Source organism: Colias eurytheme, chromosome 1, assembly GCF_061535395.1.
Source record: "Colias eurytheme isolate Ceu_HAF_F1 chromosome 1, ilColEury1 Martin Lab GWU primary, whole genome shotgun sequence".
NCBI lineage: Eukaryota > Metazoa > Arthropoda > Insecta > Lepidoptera > Pieridae > Colias > Colias eurytheme.
Window position 1 is genome coordinate 296,842 of NC_142980.1, and position 23,791 is coordinate 320,632.

The window sequence follows — 23,791 nt, forward strand, 5'->3', positions numbered from 1 at the left end:
GATTCACCTCACACTAAATAATTATAATATTTTGCACATTATAATTATGTCTACACTAATATTATAAATCTGAAGACTTTGAACGCTGCACGCTGTTCTTGGAACCACGGGGCCGATTTGAAAAATTATTTCATTCACAACTGATAGTTCATATTTTATCGAGAAAGGCTATATACGCTTAGACGAATACAAGCGGAGCAATGCGGGTATAACCGCATGGCACAACTAGTTTCATGGTAATATTATTATAACACTGTATAAAGCGCACCGAAATTTTGTGTCACGTGCTGGCCACGGACAATTCGCTATAGCGAAAATTCGCGCGGCGCGACTGGCGGCGCGTCTTGCGAATGAATCAAATGTATGGAAATGTACTGGGCATGCCACGCGCAGCGGCGACCAGCGAGACGACCGGCGAATTTCCCCGAGCGAATCGCGCGGCACGACTAGCGATCGAAACAAATGTATGAGTTATTACGGCGCAGGCCACGGAGTCGAGCGGCAGACGCGGCGACTACTCCCGGAGCGAACTTAATTTAAAATAGTTTGTTTTTTTTTCGCGAAAATGGAGACGGAAGCTTTTATTGTAGAAATTCTAGCTAGACCAGCTATTTGGAAGTCTAGCCACCCGCAACATAATTTTTCATCATGCCTATATTTTTCATATTTTTGGTGGAATTCTCCGTCTGTAACACGATTTCTATTTAATTCGTGTACTCCACTATATCTTCCAAACATTAAATCTTGAGCAAAAAAGCTGCTACTCTCCAAACAACGTCGAGCTAACTTTGATAAAGCTATCTCGTCTCCTCGTCTACACTGGTCGCGGCGGCGAACGCAACTGCCCGTGGCATGCTTACCGCGCCGCGCGACTTGCCGCGCCGCCCGTCGCGCCGTCGGTCGCGCCGCCGGTGTCCGTGGCCAGCCCGTCAGTGTTTCGGGTCATTTGTAACAGGATGGCGGTTCTACAGGGGGGTCTTAGTACGCAATGACAAAAAGAAAAATGATGGTCAGAACGCTGATACCGGATACCAACATTATAGTATCTTCACCGTGTGTGACGCGCTTTAATCAAGAAGCGTATGAACTATGAACTATGACGAAATGTTCAAAACTAATTTTTATGCGCCTTTCATTTTAATCCACACAAAAATGCCTCACACAGTCTATTATGTACAAAATATATTTCTAGCTTACAGAAAGTGACTTGATCAATCAGTCGGCATTATGAGAAACTTGACGACTAATTAATTATTATTATTGTTCACTGCGCGTATGTAAAGGGAATCAAGATTTCTAAAGCGAAAATATCTTGTGGAGGGTTAGCTACGACCTACAAACAAGCTCTGAGATTGGTTAGTATATTGGTAACTGTTAGATTATTAGTTTTACTATTATATCTCAATGATCTACAGTCTACATAATACAATCCAACACATACAGGAAGACAGTGTTCACTCTGACAATCTATTCTATCTCTATGTTAATTTTAATCAAATTCAGTTCAGTGGTTTGGAAACGTAACTGACAAACAGAACAGAATAACTTTTGCATTTATAATATGGGTAGGGATTTGCGAGTGGTTAGAATAAAACAACAAACTTGTATGCTTGAAAACTTTATTTATTAATCAATAATCAACCATTACAAGGATCTTTGGCAAACATACATTTAATACGCAGCGTCCGATGAAATCTTTATGACAATAAATGCACTGGAATATGAAGTGTTAACAATAAAATAATATAAGGTTAAACAATACCAATAATATCTAAATAATCGATCACCATAATTTCGTTTCGTTTTATATAATATCTCTTCATAAAACTAATAGGAAATTGCAAGCTCACAAGCGATAGTTATTCTATTCGCAAATATTAATCTTAAATCTAAACAAAAATAAAAACTATACATACTGCATGTACGTCATTAATTAAAAAAAAATGCTAAAATTGCATTGTTCTCTTACAGTGTAAATATATTTTTATTAATAACTAACAACTATGTCATAAGATAAGTTACATATAAATTCTACTATGATCTACTTGAAAACATTAACAATGTCTCGCTACACGGATAGTGTCATGTACTGAGTATGGTTATTTATTTGGAACTGTGTGCTAAAGGAATTATATTGACAATTTGAATAGTAATGTGTAAAGTGTATTAGAGGCATCCGTAAGAAGGTCATACGTATCATGCAATCAAGGAAAAACACTTTTATGAGTTTCTCTTGATATAGCGTGTGCTTTGTAACACTATCAACGTCTGTGTGTGAATGGGGGTCTGGTGTAATTACATCATCTGTGTGCGAGTGTTTGCGTGGTGCAAGTGCGTATATTCTCTATCTCTTTTATTGTAATATTGTGCTTTGTCAGTATTTTTTTAAGTTGTTGTGTGTGTGTTATTGAATGTATACGTCCATTCTATTTGTGTGCATGCCTGTATAACCATAATATAGTGTGCGCGCGTATGTGCGTGCGCAAGTGAAGAGTGTATATAACCATCTCGTGTGTGTGTGTGTGTGCGTGTGTGTGTGTGTGTGTGTGTTGGTGCGTGTGGTGTGTCTACGGGTCCACGAAGCTGATCATGATGTAGCGCGTGCCCAAGAGCACGGGCAGCCCCTCGTGGTAGTGCGTGTGTGTGTGTGTGTGTTGGTGTGTGTGGTGTGTCTACGGGTCCACGAAGCTGATCATGATGTAGCGCGTGCCCGAGAGCACGGGCAGCCCCTCGTGGTAGTGCGTGTGTGTGTGTGTGTGTTGGTGTGTGTGGTGTGTCTACGGGTCCACGAAGCTGATCATGATGTAGCGCGTGCCCGAGAGCACGGGCAGCCCCTCGTGGTAGTGCGTGTGTGTGTGTGTGTGTTGGTGTGTGTGGTGTGTCTACGGGTCCACGAAGCTGATCATGATGTAGCGCGTGCCCGAGAGCACGGGCAGCCCCTCGTGGTAGTGCGTGTGTGTGTGTGTGTGTTGGTGTGTGTGGTGTGTCTACGGGTCCACGAAGCTGATCATGATGTAGCGCGTGCCCGAGAGCACGGGCAGCCCCTCGTGGTAGTGCGTGTGTGTGTGTGTGTGTTGGTGTGTGTGGTGTGTCTACGGGTCCACGAAGCTGATCATGATGTAGCGCGTGCCCGAGAGCACGGGCAGCCCCTCGTGGTAGTGCGTGTGTGTGTGTGTGTGTTGGTGTGTGTGGTGTGTCTACGGGTCCACGAAGCTGATCATGATGTAGCGCGTGCCCGAGAGCACGGGCAGCCCCTCGTGGTAGTGCGTGTGTGTGTGTGTGTGTTGGTGTGTGTGGTGTGTCTACGGGTCCACGAAGCTGATCATGATGTAGCGCGTGCCCGAGAGCACGGGCAGCCCCTCGTGGTAGTGCGTGTGTGTGTGTGTGTGTTGGTGTGTGTGGTGTGTCTACGGGTCCACGAAGCTGATCATGATGTAGCGCGTGCCCGAGAGCACGGGCAGCCCCTCGTGGTAGTGCGTGAGGCGGCCCGGGTGCAGCAGCAGCCAGCCGCGGCGCGTGTCCACCACGGAGCAGTTGTAGCGCAGGAACCGGCACCCGCCGCCCGTGTAGTCCACCTCTGACGTAACAACACACACGTCAAATGATAAAAACACAACATTCTCTTGATGCTTGATTACAATCGCAATTATACATTTTAACCAATATCGCCGCTCTGTGCATACAATTATACTGTTTAACATTTTACGGTCCCGCAGGACAGGCATTGCCTAGTGCGGGAACCAATGATTTTATTACTGTATTTTAACGATTTTCTTCAAGAAACTATTTTAACGCATTATGTATGTATGTATGAATGATGTACGTGTCTTAAAGAATAAAGAATTTTTAATTTTTTTTTTAATATGCTCCGCCTCTGCCACACCATAATACAATACACATACTATAGCAATAAAACATGTACTCGCTCAACCTGCTAATAATATATGTTCTTAGGAAACATAATTATTCTAAAATGTAAATTACACAGTAGAGTGAATTTGTTTGCAACCATTTGAATTCAAGTTGTAATAAGTTCAAGTAATTAAATCACACTAGCTTTCACTTGCGGGTACGTTAGTGTTCAAATTGAAGACACTGTTGAGAGGATTTCATTAAAATTGATTTAAATTTTAACTATTTATGAGAAGTTCTGTGCAAATACATAAAAATCTTCGAGCAATGTCAAAAAGCTAATGACTAAAAACTATTGACATTTTCATAGCAGTTATACAAAACTGGCCCGCTCGCGGGTCCCTGCGGCACCCCGGTACAGTATACTCACGCGGCGTGTTGAGCGCCAGGTTGATGGTGTAGGTGGAGGAGTCGTGGTGCGGCCGCAGCGAGGGCTGCTCGTCCGGGCGGTAGCGCACCACGAAGTTCATCAGCGACACCGGCGGCTGCGAGTGCACGCAATCATTAGCTTTGCTCTATTCTACCACATGCTTTAGACAGTTGTGAAAGTTGGTATCAATTCAAAAATTGTTACTAGCTTTCCGCTCTATTCGCGTGATCGGAGAAAATGAGAGGTAATTGTCACATTTCTAATCGAAGTATAGAAAATGAGGATAAATCACCAAAGTGGTATTTCCACTGACACTGAGCTTTTTGAAAAAATTTTTTGTAAGTAACAAATAAATAATAGTATTTATTATTATTAAAGACTAGCTGTGCTACGCGGTTTTACCCGTATTGCTCAGCTCCTGTTCGTCTTAGCGTGATGATATATATAGATTTCCTCGATATATGGGCTATGTAACACCGAAAGAATTTTTCAAATTGGACCACTAGTTCCTGAGATTAGCGCGTTCAAACTCTTCAGCTTTATTACATTAGTATAGATGAGACAATCCAAGTGTATAACGCGAATCATGTAAAAAGAACGCTGGATGAAAGTGATGGGGTGTGTTTTGGCATGTATCGAGTTTAGCACAAAAGTTATTTGCTGCTTATTTTATTTTTGAAGTAGGCTCTCGAGTCTCGAGTGGCTTCGCAACAACATATTTGTTATTCTTATACCACCTCATAACACCAAATAGACCAATAAATCGCCAATGCGCAGCTTAACCGTCAGCGTTCTTTTTATGTGACGCGACGTATACATAGAGAGCACTCACGTCGTGGAAGTAGCCCAGGAAGACCATCTCCTGCAGCGGGCGCACGTAGCGGCGCAGGATGTGCAGCCAGTGCGCGTCCAGCCCGACCTGCTTCATGTGGATGTCGCGCGTCGGCACCGCTTCGTACCCGCCCTCCAGACGAGAGTCCTGGCCACAGACCGTCTTACTACAGTTCCATTCTAACTAATGTTTTGGCAAAATAAACATTATATCTATTTTTTTGACGTGACAACGTCTTATAATTCGATAAAGCCGGCTGCACGCACGAAAAACATGACTCATGCAGCGTTACCTCGCTCTGAGGCGTTCCATGTAAGGCTTGAAGTGCAAACGAGAGCGCGGAACGAGCGACAAAGAAGCACAATCGGACGTTGTCACGTTCAACTATCGTCAGTAAACCGACTTTACAGACAACCATTTTTTTTAAACTTAATGGCGGCTCATAAGTTAGCTGCGAATGCATGTGCACGCAGGTATACGTCCCTTAACGTCCCGCTGATATCTAAAAATAGATACGATATTCCGAGACGCTATTAAGTTTTAATAGCACTGTAAATGGATAACGTATTTTTGGAAATAATAAATATACACACATAAATAGAATATACTCATTGAGTAATTATATAAAATAAATAAAATAAAATAATATTTATTAGCCAATTTAACACATTCAGTTCACAATCATCACAAAATTTGCTATTTGTAATTAATAAGTGATACACTGTAAGTAGTAATGTAGTCAGAAGTGCTCAGTTTGAACAAAATCTGTCCATTTAATCTTAATATATTATAAGGTAATATGAGTGTGTTAAAAATGATAACTTTGATGGTGCATACATTTTAGTTGAAATACAAGTATACGAAAATATAGAGAAGAGAAGAACAACAATAACAATATATAATATTGTATTTTTTCTATGTACCGTATTCCTATATTTGGAATTAACAAAACGTGTAGATAATTATTTCAATGAATATTAAGTTAATAATTTTTTTATGTAGACACACAGATGAAACTACGTGTGTGTAAAGTGTAAAAATTACAATTGTATATGTTACAATCACAACCCTGAACCAGTCAATAACCTTATTGACCGGTAAAATTAGTCAATAAGGTTATTGACTAAGAGCGTCGGTCAATATCCTTATTGACTGATTTTGTCATATAAAATCCGGTAAAACCAGTAAAATTAGTCAATAACCTGACTAATTTAACCGGTCAATAAGGTTATTGACTGGTTCAGGGTTGTGACTGTAGCATATACATAAAAGACACGGATAACAGGCAGTGCGAACAACGTACCTTGTTAGAGCCGTCGCTCCACTTGCCGTACGCCTCCATGATGTCGATCCACTCCGCGCAGAAGCGCTCCGTCACCAGCGGGAACCAGTACACGTCGGGGCACGGCTGGACATACACACACATTATTTCATAGCATTATCAGTTTAATTTTTAAAGCAGAAAACATGTTGGCTGTAGCAATCTGTCAGTTTTTATGATTCGTTTTGTACGTTTTTTTGAAACATATTTCAAAAATTTCTCTTAGTTTTTAATTATTATCAATTACATATTAGTCTTTTGAGAAACTTATTTTTTACCTGTGTAAAACGGGAGCATTAAATTGTGTGTATGTTTTGTTCTCACTTTCTACTTTTTACAACATTTTTGTCCAAGAATTAATTTTGCGATCCTCGAGGGCTAAGTTTAATACTTATCAAGCTTCCTTATATTTCTTGTAAACTTGCTAAGTGTCTAACTTTTTGTGGGTGGTTGGTGTTTATTTATTTTTTTAATTATAACCATTTATTGAACAATTTGTGGGTTAGGTACAAACATGTCACATTTGGACCCCAAACTAGGACAGCCTGTAACTTGGGGTCCACGTGTTTGCGTCTGTCTGTCTGTCCGCTCACCATGCTGTGCTGCTTGCCGTCGTCGAAGTTGCGCCAGTAGTCGGGGCTGATGTAGCGGCGCTCCCAGTCGCGGCGGTTGTGCAGCAGCTGGTACACGTCGGGGTGTGTCCGCTTCGTGTCGAACGACTCGGGGTCCACCAGGTACCCCATGTCCTCCTCGTTGCTCACGTGCATCATTATGCCCTGAATGTGGAACGAGTATACGAGTCATCGCCATGTTTAACATATTACTAGCCGTCCGTTGTTCTGCCTCACTCTTATCACTAAGGGTGTGAAAAATAGATGTTAGCCGATTTTCAGATCTACCCAATGGGCACACAAAATTTCATGAGAATCAGTAAAACCGTTTCGGAGGAGTATGGTTACTAACATTGTGCCGCGAGAATTTTATGTTATAGTACGGGTCATCGTCATGTTATAGTACGACACATCATTATATACATACATTTTCAAATATGACTGAACAAGCCAGCTGACGTTAAGCGCTCAGCATCGCCATCAACACCGTAAACATTTGCAAGATATACTCATATTTCATATGGATGACATATTCAAGTACTATAATAATTTAGTACCCAATACCCAATTGAGACAGGAAGTTATATTAGTGTTCTAAACGTCAATAAAGGGTCTAGATAAAAAAGGGGAATTACAATAAGAATAATATACTCTAAGATGTTTAAAATTTACAATATATGTATCATACATACGCAGGGAAATTTAAATGCAATTATGAAATGATACAGAAACAGAAAATTATAAAATAATCAAATTACAATATAATCAGAAAGATACCACTTCTCTATTCAACAGGTATATGTTTTTAGATGAAATTGATATTGAGCAATATGCTATGGATCACCTGTAAAAATTTGACTGCAAGTTTTTCATCTTTAAATTCCAGTTATACCCGCAGAATCTTGCAGTGTGATCCAAGGCTAATACTCACTAGATTCCTGAGGCTCTCGCAGAAGGCCATGTCAGGGTCGACGCCCTCCTTGCTGTAGGTGACGCCCTTGTAGGCCGGCTTGCGGAACAGCTCCATGTTCAGCAGGTAGCAGTTCGTGATGAACGGCACGTTCCAGATACCCCTGGGTGAATTAAAAGTACTCTAGCTTATGGTTTACTTCGGCAGCAAAGGTTTTCTTCGTAGAATTAAATTTTAATTAAAATTATCATTTGTTGGTAAAATTTAATTACTTATGGTGTTACGTGATCGACGCAATTAGAAACAAATAAAAATATTAATAATCATTGTGATCTTTACAATAGCCATATTGCAGAGATATTAATAAATATGTAAATACAAAAATGGTTTTATTATATGTATAGAATTGTATAAGTATTAAATTCCAATGGCTGGTCGTCTAATTTATAAAGAAATAACAACAATAATGCTTTTAGCTCTCACTACAGGTGCATGATATTTATTAAAGTTTCAGACTAGAATACTACATATTAAGTTATGTATTTATATTTATATTATGTAAGTCGAATATTTATCATATTACAGATTAAATACAATAAGAAAACATGAGCGGTTATATTTTCTTTTGCTAAAAAAACTAAACTGTTGAAAAATTACTAACATGAATTTCGCATGAACAGGACAACAGGCTATTTAAAACGAATATGTTATCATTGTTGTTCGATGTGATTAGAAAATATTTTGTGTGAATAAAATAAAATTAACGCGACATTAAAATAATGTACTTGCAGGCGATAAAATAAACAAACATTGAACTATTATCTACAGTGGAAAATTTATGTTATTTTCATCTCAAGAGCTATCATCGCGGAGTCATTATGTATGCGGGAGCAAATCGTCGCCACTACACCTATTGCGTCGAACCCATTACAATAACTACTCTACGTACCTTAAGGATCAGTGCTGGGAATTCATTCTTATAACGTTTTACAAGTCATAAATAAACTTTAATAGTTGTAACTTTGATTTTTACAAGAAAACAATATTTATTTCGTATTTAATGATAAAATGTTGAACAGAGACGCCTGAAATTGATCTTTAGAAATCCTATTGAGGGTTGCTTTTAATTAATGTGTTCTAATTAGAATACAAAGCACGCAAGAGAAAGGCAAGGCGCATTATGAGATTTGTCCGTTAGTTCAAATTTTATGAGGCTAGAACAAAAATACATTAATATTGATGATTCGAACAGCAGCCGGTGCAACGTCTCTTACGTAAACATGTCCCCCATAGTCGATCACGCAAGTCAGGGCAGGTACTCTGGCAATAGGTGGCATCCTTGGAGCCCGCGTTTCAATGACCCGATTGTTAGAGCTGCTCCAAAGGAAATTGGTACGGCGAAGGGGAGCCGGCAGCCACCTCTCATTAGCCAATTGATCGCGGCGCGAGGGGCATTCGTAAGACTGGCACCGAGCAAACAATACAGCATGCTGCTGAGGCTCGCTCTGGTCGCGCTGCTCGCGTGCGCGCTGCTGCCCGCCGCCGCGCGCCGCGGCCGCACGCGCTCCCGGAACAAGTCCAAGGTGCCCCATAGGCCATACTACACAACACACGCTTCGCCACTCTCGGGGAAACCCTTACTAATCCTATCGTATCCCCCAGGTGCAAATCGGCCTGCCGATAACGGGCAAGTACCGAGACCCCGAGTCGGACCAGTACTACAACAACAATGATGTGAGTATTTACTCAATTAAATCTGTATGCTCCGATGCGACATCAATTATATTTCATTACGATGCTATAAATCGTGAAGCACATTTTGCGATGGATGTTTTGCTATTTTTTGATTCTTATATTTTATGTTGAATATTAATAATGTTGTTCTGCAATACTTTTAAAAATAATCGACTAAATGGTGGCAGCGTTTTATTGAACGACGTGTAATGTGTTGTGTGTGTGTGTAGGGCGCGAAGATCCTGCTCGCATCGCACTTCGATTTTGAATACGTGTTGGGGCACAAGATCGCGTTCCTGTGCACGGCCAAGGGCAAACCGCGCCCGCAGATCACATGGTTCAAGGACGGCGTCGAGATCTTCGCGCACCACAACTTGCATGTGAGTCAAACCTTTATATTTGAGATATTTCCTTGGGAATTTCATTGCAGTTGAAATTCATAGCGAGGCGAAAAGCGATGCGTATAACTAACATTATACCGCATTTTGTCGCGTTTACTTGTACGTTATTTGCTTTGCTATTCGCTTAGCTATTCACACACATGTATTATTATCTATCCCTAAGCCTCTCAGGGGATCGAATGAATGAGAATGAACTAGACATATTCGGTACAGATCCACGAGTGGCTGATCGACGAGGACCGCGTGAAGTCCAAGATCGAGATCGACCCGGCGACGCAGATGGACGCCGGCGTGTACGAGTGCACCGCCGACAACATGTACTCCATCGACCGCCGCTCCTTCAAGACTGACTTCTCCATCGCCTTCGACTAACCCCCACCACCCCCACCAGTCATCACTCATCTCATACGTCATCATCAGTCATCCCCATATCTCTATATCTATATCGTCTAACGCCCGACATTAATAATGTATCTCACTATCTATGCCATCGATTTCTAAGTCTTTTTTGCATGCCAATGAAAGAAATACTTCGATTGGAAGATAAGAGCTTTTATCAGAAAAATATTGGATCTAACTTGGTCCAGCATTTTTCTGTTAGAGGCTTTTTGAATAAGGTAAGATTATAATTAACATCGGGCGTAAATAAGCTCCACCTATGAACCCTTCAGCTCGAACGACTCCTCTGCAGTCTAACCTGATCCTTAGCATCTATCGCTCTGTGTAAGTTAAGACACCACCCATTATGTTACGTAAATCTTGGTCATTTAGAAGTATGATATTCCAAGACAGCTTTCCGAATGATCTGCAATAACTAACCTAACCAAACCCTAGAGTTGCATCAATGTTTGTTTAGTCTAGGTAATAGTTTAATATATGCCCAAAATTGTATGTATGTTAGATATAATGTGACGCACATTTCAAAGTGATTTTGATTTAAATATTTATGAACATTTTGATGTAATTTTATAATATTTAGTTTGTATGATTAATCAAAGTAGCTTATGTAGAATAGTTCATAGCAAAAAAACATGTCATATAGCGTAAGTATATTATTATATTCAATGTTAAACAAATTATTTTATTACAAGTGCGATCACAGACAAAATTTACAAAATAAGTCATTTATTTATTTCATGTATACTAACTGTAGTTGTATTCTATAATATATTTTTATAACTTATAATAATTATCTACTTTTAAAATCAATGTACCTATTTTAGATAGATGTATTATGTCATAAGGAATAACTTGTTATGTAACTATGTAATGTTAGTAACTAAATAATCAATCGTTGTTATTATAATATGTAAAAGTGTTTTATTTAAACAAATCTTCACCTTAAATAATACAAAAGAACTTAAACATGTCTCATTATATACCTACTGTTTTTTTTGTATTTATAAATTTAAGACACATACAAGAATGCCTGACAGATTTTAGCAACAATGTATATTTATCGTGGTGAATATAAAGGAAAAATATCTATGAATAAGTGACGTTAATCAGTCATTGAAATAATAAATTAGATCGTGGACGAGTGCTGATTGATATGATAGTTGATTTCGAGGTTATGCAAAATAATATGTATATTATGTTTTAAAAATATACATACATATAGTTAGTAATAAGATAGATGTTTTATTAAATTTTCCTTGTATAAATATGATTCTCTAAGTGGTATTGCAGGCTGGTAGGACATGACATGGTATTAGTGAGTTTTACTCATTGAAAGAATATTATAGTAACTTGGGTTAAAAATATTTAAAAGCAGTTAATTGATTACAATATACACTAAAAATAACATTAAGCTCATGTTTGCTTAGTTTATTTCCATGCATATTTTTGTAAATATTAATGTGCGAGATCAATCTGTTAGAGTATTTTTTTATCAATAGGTAAAGTAACAGATTGCAGAACAATTTCTTATATCTAGCTCTTACATTATACTAAGTACATAATATAAATTCCACAACCCCATTATGGTCCGGGAGCCAGCAGCAGATTTTATGACCAAGTTCCTCTCAAGCGGTAATTAGTAAAATGCATCAAAGTATAGTATTATGAAACCTCGTGAACGTCAGCTGGAGCTCGGTTGGGGGGAAGAGCAGTTGTAGCCTCCCGTATCAGCTGACGGTTTTTCCACCAAGATACAGCCAGCTGACATATATTTATCCACAGTTACATATAAGCTATCATCAGGTAAATTTTTGTTTGAGAGGAAATAACGGAAAATAAATTTTTCTTTAAATTTAACTTTCATGTTCGAGACACCAGCTGACGTATAATACACCATGTTGTAACCAGCTGACTATTTTTTTTCGTTGAGATATTGGGTTAGCTACAATTTGACAAATTTTTAGCTGAGAGGAAATGAATGAATGAATGTATTTTTTTTCCTATGTGCGTGGGAGGCTACAACCGCTCACCCCCCCAACCGAGCGCCAGCTGACGTTCACGAGGCTTTATAATACTATACTCTCATGCGTCTGACGAATTATCTCTTGAGAGGAAATAGTTAACCAAATTTGCACCTGGCTCCCTAACCATTAACACCGTACACAGCTTTGAACTAAAAACTATAAGAAAAACTTTTTAAATTATGACCATAATTAAGTACAAGCAATAGCCAAAAATAAATAAAAAAAGACGTGTGGCACTCGGGGACTGCCGCGGTAAAGCTATTGCATGCTATGCCTTCAAGCTACACCTCCGCGCCCGTCCCCGTGGGGAGCGTGAGGTTTTTCGTTACGGAATTTCTGGATTCGGTCCCCGCGCTCAAGGCCCGCGATAGAAGCTATGCAATAGCTTAAAATTAATAACAAAAAATTCTAACTAGGAAGGACTTAACTTGAATTTTAACTTCAAAGGAAATAACTAATATTTCAAATTTAAAAAATTGTTATAATAGTAAATCTATAGTAACGGTCATATTTATGTAAATATCCTGCGCTGTGTACCTAGGCATTGATTTATAATTTACCTCAAAATCCTATGTTATGTATAGTGTGCAATTTGTACTGTGTAGTGTCCACTATAGCATGTAGTGTAGAGCGCGCACTCACCGGAGCTCCCCATTAACAATGTCCATGTAGTCGGGCGCGCGGGCGTAGTACCCGTCCGCGGAGAGCGCGCCCCAGAAGTTGGTCCAGGGCTGCTCGGGGCGCGCCAGCAGCGGGGCCAGCGCGTCGAACCCGCTCGCCAGCAGCCGCCGCAGAGCAGCGGGGGTCAGCCGGGCCACGCTGTCCACGGTCAGCAGGTAGTCGCACAGGCTGTTCGCGCACCGCTCCCTGTTTGTTAGACAAACATTACAAATGTCAGTATGCATGTACTCTTTCACGCAAATACTACTCATTCTGAACAGATGACAATTAAATTTGGCACATAGAGGGTAACTTGGATTAACACATAGGCTAGGTTTTATCGCTAAAATCCCACAGGAACGGAAACTATGCGCATTATATGCTATGTGCATTATATAGTTTAGAAAATGAATTGTATTTCTTTAAAAAAATATAAACCACATTTGAGTTTTTGTAGATGTAAATGAATTCCTTCAAATGTTATATACCTTTATAACATTTGAAGGAATTATATACGAGTGTAACTCTTTCAAAACAAATTTTGGTAATAGTTAGCAGTCAAGTAGCATATGTAGCAAATGCTAAACATCTATAGCTAAAGAAACACTTACACTTGCCGACAGGTTTGTTAATAATAAATACTTTTTCGCTCGGATACTCCGTAAGTTCCTCACTCAGTTGCCCTAGACTCCGGCTGTCTGGCCACTCAGCCGGAGTTTTTTTCAGCACCGCCGCGAGGCGAGATACTTGTCCCCCCCAATACTTTTTGTGGCCAATGAACAATAAGGGCGTGTATATGTACGTGTGTATGTGTGTACACTCACAACGCAAGCCGGCGCGCGTCTGTCTCGGACATGAGGTCGTCGGGCCGCACGCGCTTGGCGGCCGCGTACTGCGCCGCGTGCTGCTCGAACCACGCCTGCACCTGCTGCTCGTGGTACTCCACGTTGTTGCGCAACACCAGCTCCAACTTTTTCTGTTACAAAACATGATGATTGTAAATAATTTTTCTGATTGAAAATGCCAATGAAAAAAATTAGGTAGGTGACAATTAAAAAGAAAAGAATAAACTTTCAGAAATCCTTTCTTTTGGAAAATAAAAATGTTTGAGTAATTTAGTTAAATTTACGGTAATAAAATCATTCAATTTTCTATCAACTTTATTAAGAGTAAGGTTGGGTCGCCTAAGATCGGACGCATATGCCGAAAATTTTATACGTACTGTATTTTTTATTTTATTTCTCATGATTCGATGTCGTTTTTCTGTTGCGGTCAACTGTAAATTGATGACAAAAAAATATTGTTTAACCCCTAATTTTTTGGTTTGCGTAGATGCTATCTATCTAAGCAAATTTAGAGCCTAAAAAGCAGACTTTTTTCGACTTACCATAGTGAAGAAAATAACAGTTCGGCCGAAGATCGGACTATGTAGTATCTTCACTTCTATGCGTTTAATAATAATGTTAACATTAGGAAAACATCCGGACTTACGTCCATACATTGAGCATCAATAGATCAGTCAGAATCGACATCCGAAATCGAAAATTTAACAATAATTCCAAAAGTTTTCAAACTTCGGTCAAGTGAATAGTACATTGGGACGACAATAAATCTCATTTTGCAACCTTGTCCGCAGTCCGGAACATTGTTAAAATTGCAATTAAATTATTTTTTTGCTGTATGATCGTGAAAAAAATTCCAAAAGTTCTGCAAACTTGGGAAAGTTTTCGATATAATATTTCATATCACGTATTAAATTTGCAACCAATCTAAGTGTACGGAACATTGTTAAAATTGCAATTAAATTATTTTTTGCTGTATGGTCGTGAAAAAAATTCCAAAAGTTCTGCAAACTCGACACAGATATCGGAAATATATACCGAACAGTTGTACATATAAATTTGCAACCTTTTTCGTTTACCGGAACATGTTTATTTATAATTATTTTTAATTCGTGGTCATTTTTTCGAGTAAGGTGGTCTCGGAATAATTACAAAAGTTTTGGAACTTGGTTGCAAACTTAGAAAACATATATTCTGATACATTTACAATTTTGCAACCTCATTCAGTTTAATAAATAAAAAAAACATTAATATTCAATATCAAAAGATGTTCCGTACACTGAGATTGGTTGCAAATTTAATACGTGATATGAAATATTATATCGAAAACTTCTCCAAGTTTGCAGAACTTTTGGAATTTTTTTCACGACCATACAGCAAAAAATAATTTAATTGCAGTTCCGGACTGCGGACAAGGTTGCAAAATGAGATTTATTGTCGTCCCAATGTACCATTCACTTGACCGAAGTTTGAAAACTTTTGGAATTATTGTGAATTGATTGTCTTAACTGACTGGAGTACAATGATTGAGTCAGGAAATTCCTCAAAAAATTTGACAAAGAAGTTTTTTTTTATTGCGTTTTTTTAGTCCGGTCTTCCCTCCTCATCCTAATTAAGTTTCTCAAACTTTTATCCTCCGTGTTCTAGGACTAAATAATGAAAATGTACCTAAGGTCTGATAGTCATAGCGTCATTGGATAGTTAAATATATTAAAAGTTAATAATTATTGCGCATTATTGCATAAGGCGCAGTCAAGAGCTACACTTCGGTTCAATCTTCGGCATTGGGAGGGAAGATCGGATCTTGGGTTGTGAACGTCCTAGGCGTAATCAAAGTATACAGATGGAAAGAGGATTCGCTAATTCTGCCCCAAAATAATTAATTCAAATAATGTAATTTCAATGAAAGTACTCTCCACAATGAGCCATCAAAATTTTGTAGGTAAGATCGGATCGACGATTTTCGCCACAAAATACACCTTTTCTGCTGAATCACCTGTGTACACGTCCCGTCTGGTCGCTGGCCGGCCGCAGAGTGAAGAGAGGGGCAGAACAAAATGGCGGATCTAGTAGTGTTGGTAGCAGTAGAGAATATTGCCTAGTTTGCGAGTTATTCCATGCATCCGATCTTATGTCACATCCGATCTTAGGCGACCCAACCTTACTCCTCCAGATACAATACCCAAATTCTACCCTGTCCAATAATATATTTTATCAAACATCACCCCATTCACACAGCACAATCGATCCATCGTACCTTCGGATAGTCGTAGTCGAGCAGCGACTGCAGGAACTCCTCGAGGAAGGGCGTGGGCTGCTCGATGAAGACGGCCAGCATGACGCGCGGCAGGTCGGGGTCGGCGGGCAGCGTGCGGCGCCGCTCATCGCACAGCACGCAGCGGGCGGGCCCGCGCGCGCGCGCCAGGTAGTTGGCGAGCCGGCCCAGCGCGAGCTTGGCGGGCCCGTTGCCGTGCAGCACGAGCGGCCGCGCGCCCGTCAACTCGTTCTCCAAGTACGCGTCCTCACCCGCTGTAGTATTCGTGTGTAACTTCACGTCCGCTGCGCACAAACAAGAGATATTACATAAAGTTACCTTGGTTATTTTCAATGTGTAAGACGTTTACTTGTATAAAATATAATTACAAGTCATGGCAACAATTTGATATATTTTTATCGCTTCCTATAGGTTATAGTTAAAATTAAATTTAAGGATGTTTTTTGACAAAAAGCTCTATAAATATTTATAAAAAATATATCCACTTCAACTCGGGGCGTTTACATGGAATTTGAAGATATTTTAAATTTCTATTAAAGTGTATTTGAAGTACATGGTATACTCACAAAGCGCCCCATTAAGGTTCTGGAAGATCTGGCAGGTGTGATCGAGACCGATGTCGAGGGCTCCGCGCAGCTCCTCGTCCAGGTACAGCTTGGTGTAGTACAGCTGGTCGTCCTCCGCGTCAGCAATGCTCTTCGCCTGCAGCAGCTTCCACACATCCTCGAGATAACCTGCATAATAATATCAAGTGTAAACAAATGATGACTTAAACATCTAAGAATACAAGTAACTTTAACCACTAGCTTCGCCAGCATTCAGATTGAATCAGATGGCATCATCTTGCAATTAAAATAAAAAATCATTAAAATCGATTCACCTTAAAAATAAAGTTTTGATGAAGCCAAAATAAAAAGCAAGAAAACGATTGAATTTTAACAATTCATTTAGGTGAATTGAGAACCTCCTTGTTTTTTGAAGTCGGATCAAAATTGATCCAGTCGTAAAAGAATCCATAAGAGAAGTTCAGTGACAGATTTGGCAGAAGAAAAAGTATATTTTGAAGGTGCGCAGTTAGCTGATAACTTTACACTAGTACTTTACACTTTATATACACTCAACTTACTTTTATGGGTGTATTGGTCACCCACAAAAGTGTGCCACCTATAAAAATCCATAAAAAAGCACCAATCACAAAGGCTCACCGATAAAACCGCCCGAGTTTAGGTAGGGGTTGGGCACCGTAGTGTCGGGGTAGGTCTTGGCGAGCGCCGGCTCGGGCCAGCAGAACGGCTCGGCGGAGAACAGCACGCGCCGCCCGGACGCCTCGAACTTGCGCACGATCTGCTCCGCGCCGCCCAGGAATATCACGTCGTAGCTGCGCACAACACACCCGCGTTAATATGTCACATCTAGCAGGTGCTTATTTACACTCAAACATTTATTTATTCGATACTTTTTAATCGTAATGTTAGATTTGCGTTAGTGCTACAAGCACTCTGGGATCGTATGCCTATGCAATGGTGATACAAGTTTTGAAATCAGTACAGCAGTTCTTGCGATTAGCGTATCCAACAAACAAACATTCATTTTACATTATTGTAATTAATTTCATGTCATTGATGTTGTGATAATGAGAATAATAAAAAATTATATAATACAATGTAAGAATTTGTATATGTATAAGTTGTAATAACAATTTTTTTATTCAGAATGTTATGAAATATAAATTGTGAAAATAAAATATAAATATTTGAATAAAAATTTTAGCACATATTTATTTGTTAATGATAACAGTGAATTATAAAAAATTTCGTTTAAAAGTGCCTTATCAGTAAACAACCCAAAACAAACGCACAAAAATTGTACATTATTTGTATGATTAGGTTCAAACATCTGACCCCACAGAATAACAGTGATAAACTCTTTCTGATAAAACACTTTTGGTAAAATAATTAACTGTAATCATAATAGGATTGCACATAACCACTATATACATTATCATCTGTTGTTTTATACTTTTATTTAAGGGCTTAGAATAAGATTGTAAGTCATTATTTAGATTGATTCACAATAATCATGTTTTATGAAACACCCCATTAAAATAATAATAGTTAAAAAAAAACTAAAAAACACGCTTTTTATAGAAAACCGAACTAAAAAATAGAAAATTTTATCAAATTAGTGTATTGTCATCGGTCCTCAATAAATCTACAAAGTTTGAACGAAATCTGGCCGTTTAAAGTGGGTCAAAATCGCGCCCAAAGAAGTCGGTTACAAACAAACAAACATACAGGTGAAGCTAATATAAAGCGTGTAAATACTTAATTTTTTTTACAGATGTGTATATGAAAATAATATCAATAGACTATTTAAATAGGTATAACAATGAGTCTGTTGAGAAGATCAGCAGCACCACTAAAATAAAAAATGTATAACAATGACCGTGTAGTTAGAATCATGTGAAACTTTAGGCTCACCTGTCAGTGAACATGACCACCATGTCTTTGTTTTCCCCCTGCATCAGCTCGTCCACCTTCTTCTTGAGCAGGTTGACCTTGTGCCCCCCTCCGGGGTACGCCATGTTGCCTCCCTTCCACTCCTCGCCCATTCCCAAAACCTCGTAGGAAATGCCGTACACTTTCGCTGATCTCTCGTAGCGCTGAAGGCCATGGCTGTCTTCGGTCGCCACAGTCAATACATATAGATTTTCTGTGGAACAATAACATCATTTGTTAAATAATTATGTTGAAATAAAGTTTATTATGTTTTAATACATCTAGAGTTAAATAATATGATACTTTTTAAAACACTTTTATTAGCTTCATCTGTATGATTGTATGTAATCTACTGCTCTAATATCGATTTTGACCCATATTAAAAGTACAAACTCAAACTTTGTACACTTGTTCAGGTTCGGTGACAATGATCTTATTTAAGCATGTTTAAGTTCTTTTTAAATATTTTAGTCCGGGATCCATCGCCCATTTTTGCAAGTGATTACTATCAAGCTAATTTTTCGTGAGTAGCTTTATTTTGATGAGATGCCCAATAATTTCATGTACGAAACTCTCGATTGTGGTAGCTTACGGAGGTAACAAGGATAAAAATTTTTGATTTGACGGTTCTCAAATATTTATTACGCAATTTGTAGGACAATATGATATAAGTATTAAATAAGTGAAAATAAAAAAATCAGCTGGTTAGTAATCATTTATGATGACTTCGTTATCGATACACATTGGAAAGGGGGACTCTTTGATCAAACCATAGATTTGGTAGGACAAATATTTTTTCGAATAATTTAGATAATTATCTTGAGATTGAACAAAAAAAAACATTCAGTTAGTGAATAATATTTGTAATTCACTTGCGATGGATCCCGGACTATTTTTATTTAACAAAGAACTAAATCACCTTCAAATGGTCAGACTGGACAAAATTTAAATGGGACAAATCGGAATATCAAAAGTTCTGCGGTAACAAACTCACAAAAGTCATATTTAGAACATCCTCATTGTTTTCAAGAGTGTAAAAAGAGCACAGGAGTTTTTTAAAAAAACAAAAAACGAAGTTAACTCACTCACATAATACAATGAATATATAAATTTGCATTTGCTTATAGAAATTACTGTAAATATTGATTGTATTGAAGTCAAAATGTTTGGATTCTTCTACTGGTATGTCATAAGCAGACGTCTGTTTGTTTATTATAATTAGCAATAAGAGTGATGTTTTATAATCTTAAAGTAGGAAATAAAAATGATACTAGCAGAGTTAAATGAACTTTATCTGTTCAATGCTTTCTTCGGTTCGACATAGTTTTATTTTGTCGGCAATTTAAAATAACAAATTCATAAAACAATATTGCATAACACACAACATTTTAATGATAACAGCACACATCCCATCCAATGAGTCATATTTCAACGAGCTTGATCATTTAGAATTTAGATAATAAAGGGACATTTGAACTACCAAATAACATATTATTTTTCAGACATGTAATAGCTTTTGCAGATTGAGAAGAAAATTTATGTAAAATAACTAATTAATATAGAACATTATCTATGACTTATAAATTAAATACATGGGTATTTCCATAAACTAAATAAAATTAAAATAAGAGGAAAACTACAAGAAATAATAATTTTGTAACATTATAAATTTGCATTCACTAGTTTCAAAGAACTTTATACATACCAATGAAAAAGTGATAAAATAAAAATAGTTAAAATAGTGATAAAATAGTTTCCGCCTCTAAATATACGCATAACATAATCATTTCCTAGAAAAACATTGACGAGCGAGGAAAGCGTGCACAGTTCACAGTTTTATTACATTGCCCCAAATACTTGCTATTTAACTCTCAGTGGTGAGTGGGCTTCATTGATAAGTGTAGTTAGTTTCATTTGGGTGATCAATTGATGTACATATTGAGCTGACACATTCATTTAGTATCAATCAAAATATACATTATAACTCTCTCTCTACAATCTACATGTACTATTATGAAGTTGCCTTTTTACATTATATTTGCATTGAAATATTTATTTCTTGTACTTAATACCTTATTTTAATAATTGTTGGTATGGAACAAAGATCTGTTAGAATTGTTAGAAAGCGGAGAAGGAGATGTTACTTTGGGAGCATGATAATTTCCAGATTCAGTGGAAACAGAAGTGCCTGAGAGTGAAAAGTGTATCATAAAGGGGGATGTGCTAATAGTTGACAATATTGGCTAACAAATATGTTTTGCTCCTTTTGTAGCAGAAATGGTATTGGATTTTAATATTAAGACATCAGACCCAAGACTATATTCAATTGTGAACCCAAAAAGACCATGGATATAGACTATGCAGCATATTTTAACCACAAGTTCATCACCAACGGTCATTAAGAGCATCTTACGTGACTCATCCATTATTATAGTTATAGTTTCTGTTCAATTGTGAAACATTCCAATACGTGAATTGGGAAACTTTTATTAGATCGTCTCAAACTTTTTGGTCTGTGTAGCGCATGTCGCGTGACAGTCGGACACAAAGCAGTGTTCGGAACCGTTCGAACAGTTTCACCGTGCTTTTACCGTGCTTTCATAAAACCTCACAACATTTTTTTTATATTTAAAAAATTATTTTATTAATGTATCATACTCAAGAACGGATAGTCTATACTCTTAATAGTTTAAAATAAACAAAAATATAAAACTTTATAAAAGATATTTGCCGCAGTATTTATTCAAACTATTGTTTCTCTATTAATAAACTTTTAAGAAACTTTTTCAGAAAAATTTATAGTTACATAATGATATATTATTAATTATATACATGAACTGAGATAATAAAACAATTCAACTATCTGTTAATAACTACTTCAAAATCTTCTATGATATATGTAATGTTGAAATAGATAAATTGGTTCCAATAAAGTGGCACACAATATTCAATTGATCATTTAAGTAATGTGCATGTTATATGAGCTTATGAGTTCAGTTTCAGATAAAGTTTAAATGTAATTTAAAAATAAATTTGTTAAAGTAATTGCATAGAGAATACAATACATCTAAAATAATTATTCAGATCATCGCAGTGCACATACAAAGGCTATGCAATAATAATTAAGTATATAATAATTTTTAAAATTTACCTGCACTCAGAGCGTGAATTCGAATAAATAGGAAAACGAAACACAAATAAGTCAGTAACAGCCTCATGATTCCAGATCGATCGGTTCAACGGCACGCAGCGAACTCGTAAAATTGGGAACACTGAACGACCGGCCGGCGCTGCGATCGTAAAGCGTTAGCCGCTTCCGAAACGATAAGCTTCTGAACTGTGCTCGCCACTGAAGCCGCGTCACGCCACCAGATAGCCGCGCTTCCTCCCGAGCCGCTGTGAGACTATGAGCTCACCGCGCATATGGTTTTATATTACATGCAGCAATAACAATAACGTCCAGTCAACAAACTCGCTCGGTCACTGTTTTGATTTATGACTTTACGTTAACACACCTAAATGTATAGCGAATAGCACTGGGAAGTCATAACATTGTGCGTTGTTTATATATTTATGTGAGTATTTACTTTCATAGTATGAAACGAATGTAGGTATACAATAATTATTTTATTTTGTACATACGTTTGTAGATTTTCATAATTATTAAAAGAAACACTGATATTTTTATTTATGATTCATCTTACAGATAATTTTTTAGGTTTATTGTTATTTCATATTTAATTATTTATCCAAAAATCACAATTCAATATTTTTGTATATATTTTTTCTGAAAAAAAAACGCTACAATTAAAATTCACAAAATATCTGACAGTTGTTGTCATTCTAACTGACAGTAAAAATAGTTGCCTGTTGGCATTCTAACAGGAGGATAGACAAAGTTAGATTATGCACTTAATTTATTGCCTCCGGGAAGTTGGCACCACACTTTGAAGTTAGAAAAATTTTAAAGGTTGTTCCAGGTTGTTCTAGGTTTGTTCTACATTGTTCCAGAATTTCATACAGCTAAGATTAAAACTTTTCGAGAAAAGTAAAAAAAAACGATTTTAGAGCTGGCACCGCACTTTTAAGATATCACGATTCTGGCGGTTGTTCTGAGTTATTCTAGGTTTGTTCTATATTGTTCCAAAATATCGCGTCCGAAAAAAATTTATTTTCCACATAATTCGTAAAAAACCAAAAAGAAGTTGGCACCGCACTTTGAAGTTAGAAAAATTTTAAAGGTTGTTCCAGGTTGTTTTAGGTTTGTTCTATATTGTTCCAAAATATCACGTCCGAAAAAAAATTATTTTCCACAAAATTCGTAAAAAACCAAAAAGAAGTTGGCACCGCACTTTTTAGATATCACGATTCTGGCGGTTGTTCTGAGTTGTTCTAGGTTTGTTCTATATTGTTCCAAAATATCGCGTCCGGAAAAAATTTATTTTCCACAAAATTCGTAAAAAACCAAAAAGAAGTTGACCTCCGGGAAGTTGGCACCACACTTTGAAGTTAGAAAAATTTTAAAGGTTGTTCCAGGTTGTTCTAGGTTTGTTCTATATTGTTCCAAAATATCGCGTCCGAAAAAAAATTATTTTCCACAAAATTCGTAAAAAACCAAAAAGAAGTGGGCACCGCACTTAGAAGTTAGAAAAATTTTAAAGGTTGTTCCATGTTGTCTGCATAACTGAATATATTCGAAGCAATCATGTCATTTATGTGAAGAAGAAACAGTGTTGCCGAGAGAACGGAGTACGGACCCCTGTGGAACGCCGGCATTGATGGACATAGGCTCTGACGAGCAACCATCTACAACAACACGAATCGACCGGTCCCGCAGAAAGTCAGCAATCCATGTAGTAAGGTTGCTTGGAATTCCGTAAGAAGGGAGCTTGCCAGACTTTATCGAACGCTTTAGAAATTTCCAAAGAAACCGCAAGTGCCTCCCCGTACTTCTCAACAGCTTCTCCTAAAAGATGCGTCACGTGCACTAAAAGATCGCCAG

General features: G+C 37.8%; 2 protein-coding genes across 3 annotated transcripts in view; one reads left to right on the plus strand and one right to left on the minus strand.

The window, feature by feature from the left end:
- Nucleotides 1-1,602: 1,602 nt before the first annotated feature.
- Plod (procollagen lysyl hydroxylase) overlaps nt 1,603-23,791 on the minus strand; it is a 40,018-nt gene continuing 17,829 nt past the window's right edge. The window contains exons 1-13 of one of the 2 annotated variants that reach the window (XM_090119565.1): nt 21,941-22,532; nt 18,772-19,003; nt 17,497-17,669; nt 16,858-17,025; nt 16,274-16,575; nt 13,999-14,150; nt 13,157-13,381; nt 7,978-8,119; nt 7,029-7,211; nt 6,418-6,522; nt 5,115-5,261; nt 4,283-4,397; nt 1,603-3,577 (exon numbers count right to left, since the gene is read on the minus strand). In XM_090119565.1, coding sequence (XP_089975691.1) covers nt 3,408-3,577; nt 4,283-4,397; nt 5,115-5,261; nt 6,418-6,522; nt 7,029-7,211; nt 7,978-8,119; nt 13,157-13,381; nt 13,999-14,150; nt 16,274-16,575; nt 16,858-17,025; nt 17,497-17,669; nt 18,772-19,003; nt 21,941-22,007 — 2,181 coding nt within the window. In that variant the 5' untranslated portion in view covers nt 22,008-22,532 and the 3' untranslated portion in view covers nt 1,603-3,407. Of the gene's footprint in view, nt 3,578-4,282; nt 4,398-5,114; nt 5,262-6,417; nt 6,523-7,028; nt 7,212-7,977; nt 8,120-13,156; nt 13,382-13,998; nt 14,151-16,273; nt 16,576-16,857; nt 17,026-17,496; nt 17,670-18,771; nt 19,004-21,940; nt 22,533-23,791 lie in introns of those variants that run through there. The other variant, XM_090119557.1, reaches the window with a different exon arrangement.
- LOC149910830 (immunoglobulin domain-containing protein oig-4-like) lies at nt 8,129-11,319 on the plus strand. The gene is made up of 4 exons (XM_090119579.1): nt 8,129-9,539; nt 9,619-9,690; nt 9,921-10,070; nt 10,305-11,319. The coding sequence occupies exons 1-4, from the start codon at nt 9,165-9,167 to the stop codon at nt 10,461-10,463; spliced, it is 756 nt and encodes a 251-aa protein (XP_089975705.1). The 5' UTR covers nt 8,129-9,164; the 3' UTR covers nt 10,464-11,319.

Coding starts and splice junctions, on each gene's coding strand:
- LOC149910830 (XM_090119579.1), top strand. CDS start 9,165: ATGAGGCTAGAACAAAAATACATTAATATTGATGATTCGAACAGCAGC. Junction 9,691..9,920: donor AGTACTACAACAACAATGAT/GTGAGTATTTAC, acceptor GTGTGTGTGTAG/GGCGCGAAGATCCTGCTCGC. Junction 10,071..10,304: donor TCGCGCACCACAACTTGCAT/GTGAGTCAAACC, acceptor TATTCGGTACAG/ATCCACGAGTGGCTGATCGA.